At 67.2% G+C, this 7,672-nt stretch overlaps 1 protein-coding gene across 1 annotated transcript; it reads left to right on the forward strand.

Moving 5' to 3' along the window:
• Positions 1-20: 20 nt before the first annotated feature.
• On the forward strand, positions 21-7,362 carry SSTR5 (somatostatin receptor 5). The gene is given in 4 exon segments (XM_053894018.1): positions 21-111; positions 4,658-4,763; positions 4,765-5,159; positions 5,162-7,362. Coding segments are annotated over 3 exon segments (1,095 nt in total). The 5' UTR covers positions 21-111; positions 4,658-4,707; the 3' UTR covers positions 5,806-7,362.
• The last annotated feature ends 310 nt before the right edge of the window (positions 7,363-7,672 follow it).

The raw sequence follows: 7,672 nt of genomic DNA on the forward strand, positions 1-7,672 counted from the left end.
GGCCCGCCCCGCCCCCGCCCCCCGCGCTCGCCCCGCCCCCCGCCGGGAGCCGAGCCCAGAGCGCCGAGCCCGGAGAGAGCGCAGCGCGGGCACTCGGCTCCCCGCCGACCGGTGAGTGCCGCGCGCCCCTGCCCCCCGCGCCTCGCCGGGGCCCCGCGCGGATCCCTGTTGTCCTTTGGGGGGGGGGTCTCACTACCCTGCGCGAAGCCCCGCGCGGCCCTGGTCGGGGGTCCTGCCGCGCGCCCCCGCCTGCGCCGCCCTCTGCGCCCCTGCCTCACCTGTGTTCTCTCCCCCGGGGCTCACCGGCCGCCGCCCTGGGGGCCTCCCCTGCCCGTCGTCCGACCCCCCACCCACCCGGTCTCCGCCGCTCCACCCCCTCCCGCTCCCCGGCTCCCCGACCCTCGCCACCCTCCGGCCTCTGGACCCGGTGTGCCGGGGTCGGGGCGCAAGGGAGACTCGGCCCGACCCCCGGCGGTGGACGCCGCAGCCCAGCTCGCCCCGAGGCTGGCGAAGGGTGGGCGGCGCGGCCGGGGAGGGATCGGCTGGAGACTGGCGGGAAGGTGAGGGTGGGAAGCCGAAGCGGAGGGAGCGGGAGCCGCTGGGCGAGCGGGGCAGCAGGTCCCAGGGGGCGCGGGCCGGGTCCGAGGTGGGGGGTGGGGGGGTCTGCCGTCGGCACCAGGGGAGGCGGCGGCCAGGCAGAGTGAGCTGTGGGAAGGCGGCAGGAAGAGCCGGCCCAACGTCTAGGGGTCCCGGGAAGAAGGGAGCCCCGGCATCCGCGGTCTTGGCCAACAGCGCTCCGGGCCCTCCTGATGCTTCCCCAGCAGGGAGGCCCGCCCTGCAGGTTCACCTGTGTGCTGTCTCCCCACCCAGAGTCCACGCCAGCTGCTCACCTGCCCCACTGCCCGGCCCACCGACCCTGGCCCGCAGGCTGACCTGGGGTCCTGAGTAAGGGCAAGGGCCAGGAGTCCCAGTGGCCACGGTTGGAGGCAGTTCTGGCTGCCCGCCTCCCCCCCCCCCCCCCCCATCTGCCGAAGAGAGCAGGTTTCCTGGGCCCAGCTGCCCCTTGGGGGAGGACTGAGTGCCTCAAGCCGAAGGCTGTTGACAGCATCGATGACAATGACCCTCCATTGGTTCCGGGTAAAATGACCCAGATTTCCCAGAAAGTGTGCTGGGGGCGGAACGTGGCCTTGGAAACAAACGTGGCGCTGGGACCCTGAGGAAGGGTCTCCGCTGGCCAGCCTCCCGTTCACCGCCCCAGGCCAGCCCACACCCACCTTCGTCTCCCCTGGGGGGGGGCAGGGACACCAGTCTGCCCAGAGCTGCCTTGAGGACGGAAGGAGCCTGTGTGGGGGAGGCAGGCCGGGATGCGGTGCTGGGGCCGGTCCTCTCGGTGTTGGCCCCTGCCCTGCGCAGGTCGGGGGAGGTGAGGACCCCAGGAACACGGAGCCGCTCCCACCTGGTACTGCCCTGGGTGGAGGACACCTGCCCTTTCCTGCCGACCTCACGTGGGGCCAACCCCGGGGGGAGCTGCGGAGCTCTGGGCACTGAGGGCCTGTCCCCTCCCCGTGTCCCCGGGAAGCCTCCAGCCCCTTCTCCTTGAAGCCCAGGGCAGGAACCTTTTCCGACACTGGGAGAAGATGCTGGGCTGTTTGGGGCAGGCGAGAGGGAGCAATTATTTAGCACCCACTGTGTGCCAGGCACTGCACACGGCATCTTGCGTATCTGAATTTATTTCATGTGTTCAGGGACTTTCCATTTGCCAGGGGCTCAGGGAGGTGACGTGACCCGCCACCCCCCAAGATCCCTGGCGGGACGGGAGGGAGGGTAGGGGGTCTGTTCCCTGGGCCACATCAGTGGGCAGGCAGTCCTTCCCTGGTGGGGGCTCTGGGTCAGAGAGCCCCAGCGCGGGCCTGTGGCTGATTCCACACCCCCCCCCCCACTAAATCCCCCGCCGCAGGAGGAAGGGCCCCAGGGACAATTTGCCACGAGTGTAATTTCTGTGACTAAGACGATTGCCACTTCTAAATAATGGCTCCTGTAGAACCGTGTTCCCAGAGGCAGGCGCCACCGTAATGGCCTAGTTTCGTTCTTCGCAGCTCCGCGGCCTGAGGAATTGGGGTGTCCGTGGGGTGGCGGGGCTCCGGAGCCATCTCAGGGGAGCTCTGAGAAGCTTCTGGAAGGCACGGGCTATCTGAGTCAGGCCTGAGCTCACATTTGGCTATGCCACGCCGGGGGCCCCAGGCCCCAGCCAGGGTGCATCTGAGCTGACAGTCGCCCCTCCCTCCATGGGTGAGCCGAACATCTCAGGGGACGGTGGCTTCTTCCCCTCCCAGCACTCGGGGTCCCATGCAGGAAAAGGAGCCAGAAGCCCCTTCTTGAGTATTTTTTCCCCAAATGTGAGGCAGGGGCCTTGGGCACAGAGACCAGCGGGCCGATCTCAGCCCAAGTGTCCCCGGAAAGCCCTCCTCCCAGCTGGGTCCCCCGGGGAGGTGTGGACCCCCCAACTTGGGAATGCCGCTTCCAGCCGAGGGATCCCCGGCTTTGTCTGGAGATGCGGTTGTCTCCAGAGGCCGTGCCTTGCCTTGTCTTAGTCCCAGTCACTTGGCTCACATCAGGTCCCCATATAGCTGCCAGGGGCCCTCCGAACCAGGAGCAGCAGATCCAGCCCAACCCCGAGTGTCTCTCTCCCTCCCACGAACCTCCACCTGGAGGGGACCCAGGGGGACAGTGCTCTCCACTGGCTGTACTCGTCCCGATGCACGTTCTCCGTCTGGGGCCCGCTGTCTCCCAGCTGCCATTCTGGGGGATTTTCTCCTCATCCGGGTCTTATCCATCCTCCCCGGGGGCGCAGGGCTCCTGTCCGTGGCCGTCCGTGCTGCCGGTGCCCTCTCGTCCGCCCACCCCGCTCGCAGGGCCCTCGACCCCTCTCCCCTTCTCCGAGTCTCTCTTCAGCTGTGTCCAGACCCAACTTGATTCTGACTTTTATGGATTTTTTTTTAAGTCCAAATGATTTTTCACACCCGAGAGTTGTGAATTTTCAAAAATAACACACTTGCTCATTTTACTTCTTAGACAGGAGCCAAATTTGTTTCATAATATTTTTACCCGTGCCTTGTTGAGGAACCTAAACGTATTTATTTAAACAGATCTTGGACATGCTTGTCGATTCCTATTATTTTTAATTTCATATGAAATGGACCGGCTGGCCCACACTCCCTGTTGCCGGTTTTCTAGGGCCACATTTCGTAACGAACTTGGAGAGTCGGCCCATCGGGACCTTCAGGTTTCTTTCTGACACCTGCCTTTCTTCTTTGTTCCAGACACACCCCCCCGGACACCCCCTCCCCCCGCACTTGTCTGCCAGAGTCCGGGGCTGGCCACCACTGGGGGTGTCCTCTGCTCTGAGGAAACTCGGGGCACTGCGGGCCAGTCGGGCAGGGCAGGGGGACCTCTGGGCCTGAGTGGCCCTGGTTGGGTCCCCTGGGGCACTTAGGCCCCCTCCCCCTGTGCGCTGTGCCCCCTTTCTCTTCCTGTCATCAGTGGAGACAGTTATTTTCTCCGGAGCAGCATTGCTTTTATGAACTTTCTCAAACATACGGAAAAGCACCAAAACTACATAAGGACACATGTGTGTCCATGACCTTGAACCGGGGATGTTAACATTTTCCCTTCTCTGCCTGTGCCTCTTCCTCCACGAGACCCAAAGCCTTGCCCCTGCACACCCCCTCTCCCAGGGGCCGGCCCCCGCTCACACACATGCGTGTCCTTCTGGCCTGGGCTCCGTGTGTTCCCTGGTCTAGGGCACATAAGGACCTCACCTACCTGCTCCGCTCCCCGCCCTGGGCCGTGGCCGTGGAGGTGGCGGGCCGGCCCCAGAGCGCATGCCCAGAGCGTGTCCCTCACAGCTGTGATGATTGCACCCCGGAGCGGTCTCCTATGTCGTCCCCTCGGCCCAGAGACACCCTGCCCAGCGGCAGCTCTGAGGACCAGGGCACCAAGTCCTCTGGCCAGCCTGCGGGCTCTGAGGGCGCTCCTGAGGGGACGGTGGTCCTCAGAGCCTGCGGTGGATGCTGGAGGGGGCTCTGCAGACTGAGGTCTGGCTCCTCGGCCACACGCGAGGCCTGGCCCCCTCCTGATGGCTCCAGGAGGTCACCTGGAGTCTGGCCGTGGGGTCACCCAGGAGAGCAGGGCTCGGCAGGTGTCATGCCCGGCGTCAGCCGGGTGTGAGGGGCTTGGCCTGCCCGGCTGCCGTCCCGACCTCCCTATCACTGCCCCGTCCTTCTGCACCCGCCCTGAGCCGTCCCCTCCTTGCTGGCGCCATGGGGACCGTGACACCACCCCCAGGCCCCAGGAGGCCCTAGCCGACTGGAGGAGGGCAGAGGCCCATCGGGGAGCTGCCCCCAGGCAGTGCGGGGTGGGGGGGGTGCATAGGGTAGTCAGGGCTCTGGAAGCCATCGAGCTGCCAGCCCCCTGCTCCTTCCTCTCTGGGCTTGTTTTCCAAACAATTTGCTTAATGTGACTCTCGGCCGCAGCCGAGCTGGACGTGAGTAATCGTGTTTACCCGCCGAGGGGCGATCCTGCGCCTCCCGGGCGGGCGGGGCCCGGGGAGGAAACACCTCGGCCGGTAATCGCCCCGCGTCCTCCCTTGTCTTTGCAGAGAGGACGCGCCCTGCCCGCGCTCGCCCCGCCTGGCCCGCAGCGGCCGCGATGGAGCCTCTGTTCCCGGTCCCCACGCTGGCCGGCTGGAACGCCTCCGCGGCGGCCCCCCGGCGCGGGCGGCCACAACGGGACGCTGGCGGGGCCGGCGGCCTCGCCGGGGGCCCGCGCCGTGGTGGTGCCCGTGCTGTACCTGCTGGTGTGCGTGGTGGGGCTGGGGGGTAACGCTCTGGTCATCTACGTGGTGCTGCGCCACGCCAAGATGAAGACGGTCACCAACATCTACATCCTCAACCTGGCCGTGGCTGACGTGCTGCTCATGCTGGGGCTGCCCTTCCTGGCCACGCAGAACGCCGTCTCCTACTGGCCCTTCGGCCCCGTCCTGTGCCGCCTGGTCATGACCTTGGACGGCATCAACCAGTTCACCAGCGTCTTCTGCCTGACCGTCATGAGCGTGGACCGCTACCTGGCCGTCGTCCACCCCATCCGCTCCGCCCGCTGGCGCCGCCCCGGGTGGCCAAGCTGGCGAGCGCGGGCGTCTGGACCTTCTCGCTGCTCATGTCGCTGCCCCTGGTGGTCTTTGCGGACATCCAGGAGGGCTGGGACACCTGCAACGTCAGCTGGCCGGAGCCCGTGGGCCTGTGGGGCGCCGTGTTCATCATCTACACTTCCGTGCTGGGCTTCTTCGGGCCGCTGTTGGTCATCTGCCTGTGCTACCTGCTCATCGTGGTCAAGGTGAAGGCGTCGGGCGTGCGCGTGGGCGCCACGCGGCGGCGCTCGGAGCGCAAGGCGACCCGCATGGTGGTGGTGGTGGTCGTGGTGTTTGCGGGCTGCTGGCTGCCTTTCTTCATCGTCAACATCGTCAACCTGGCCTTCGTCCTGCCCGCGGAGCCCGCCTCCGCGGGCGCCTACTTCTTCGTCGTCGTCCTGTCCTACGCCAACAGCTGCGCCAACCCCGTGCTCTACGGCTTCCTCTCTGACAACTTCCGCCAGAGCTTCCGGAAGGTTCTGTGCCTCCGCAAGGGCTACGGCGCCGAGGAGGCGGAGGCCGCGGAGCCCCAGGCCGACAAGAGCGGCCGGCTTCGGGAGGCCACAACGCCCGCGCGCGGCTCCGAGGCCAACGGGCTCATGCAGACCAGCCGGCTGTGAGCGCCGAGGGCTGGCGTGGCCCCAGGTGGCCCCTGCCCCCCGCCCGGCCTGCATTTCCTGCTGGGCAGAGCCCCACCCCAAGATTCGTGGTGGGGGGGCCTGCTGAATGCCCCACACTCCCTGTGGCCCGGACGCTCTGTGTGGTGCGGGGACCAGCTGTGTGGGGCGAGGCCGTGGGTGGCCCTGCAGGGACGAACTGTCACCGCCCCCCCACCCCCAGCCCGTTCCTGCCATAGAGGCTGGGCTCCCGGGACGCTAGGGAGCGGGTGGGAGAGGCCGGGTGTCACTGGCAGTGCTCAGGGCGCCTCGACCTTATCCTGCCCCCAGCTCGTGCCAGCCTGCCGGGCCGGGGAGTGACCACTTGCGTGAGCTGGTGACTGCTCTCCCTGCCTCTGCCCTGCGGTCCCATGTACCTCGTCACACCAGCCCTGCATCACCTGGTCAAGTGTCAGTCTGTGAAAACAAAGACGCCCGAGGGTGCTGGGCTCGGGCCCCTGCCCCCTGGCACTGCCCGGGGCCCGTGACCGTGCTGACTCTGGAGGTGGCAGATGCAGAGGGAACGTGGCTGTGCGGGGCCTGCGGGGCGGGGAGGGTGGGCCGGGGCCCCACAGGGGACGGCTGGGACTACGGAGCTCTGTCGTCCTGGAGACCCCCAGCTGCCGGCTGCCCTCCCCCGCCATGGCATCTCCCTTCCTGGTTGGCCACAGTCATGCTTTGGGGGGCAGTGAGGGGTGGGCTGGGGGCCGAGGCTTCCGTGGCGGGACCGGGATGGGGGAGCAGCAAGCAAAGTGGCTGGATTGGGGGTGGAGGGTCGGGCCCCCGGGCCCCCGGGTCCGGGGGACACAAGTGTCCAGAGGGGTCCTGTGCAAAGGGTCCCTAGGGCATCGGTAGAGGCCATCCTAGGGAGGGGGCAGGAACCCACAGTCATCTCTTCTGCTTTTGGCAGGAGCTCTGGCCTGGAGAGGATGGGGGACGAGAGCAGCAGAGGAGAAATTTCCAGATAGCAGTGGGGGGAGCAGCTCCCAGCACAAATAGCAGCCACTTGGAAGGCAGCACTTGTGTGGGTGCGTGCAAATGCCAGCAAATGCCAGACCCCTGGGGAGCTCTGCCATCCCCAGACTAGAGTGGTCCTTCCACCCCCAGCAACGCCACCCCCTCCCGCCGCCGCCCCAAGCCGGTGGTGCGGTCCTGGAGAAGATGCCAGCCCGAGACCTGCCGGGGCACCATGTGCCTTGGGCCTCTCTCCGAGGCTGGAAGGAGGACCAGAACGTGGGGGCGCACTCGGCCTGTGTGCCCCCCCCCCATCTGGACAGCCCTCCCTGGTGTCACCCCGGCTCACGCTCCCTGGGTCTGCGCAGAGCAGGACCTCCGACCCGCAGGAGGGCAGGGGGAGCCGCAGAGCCATGCCGGGCAAGGGGGAGGCCTGGTCGGTGCCGCCCACGGCCCCGCACCGACCCTGGACAGAGGCCAAGGCCTGGAAACGCAAGAGCGTGGCGAGGCCGCTTGTGTTTGACAACCGATCTCCTGAATAAATTGGAGAATAAATGTTTGACTGTTTCCCAAAGCAAATATTGTCCCCGGAGCCGATCGAAGTTGGTGCCGATCTGGGTTCGCGGGTCAGCCGAGGCTGGGAGGAGGCAGACAGGCACCCCGGGAGGCGGGAGCCGGGACACGCAGGTGAAAACGGGGAAAATGCAAAACAGCGGGGCCCAAGGGAGAGCCAGCCTGGGGCGGCCCTGTGCCTGTGGGGAGTGGGTGGGCTCGTTTGGGGCCCCTGTCCCCGGGCGTGTGGGGGCTCGGTTCCTGGGGGCCGGGGCGGCTCCTCCCCGGGTCAGGGCCGCAGAGCCTCGCTGGTGACCAACCCCCG

This window comes from Panthera pardus, unplaced genomic scaffold, assembly GCF_024362965.1.
Source record: "Panthera pardus isolate Hobbes unplaced genomic scaffold, ASM2436296v1 HiC_scaffold_4, whole genome shotgun sequence".
Taxonomy (NCBI): Eukaryota; Metazoa; Chordata; class Mammalia; order Carnivora; family Felidae; genus Panthera; species Panthera pardus.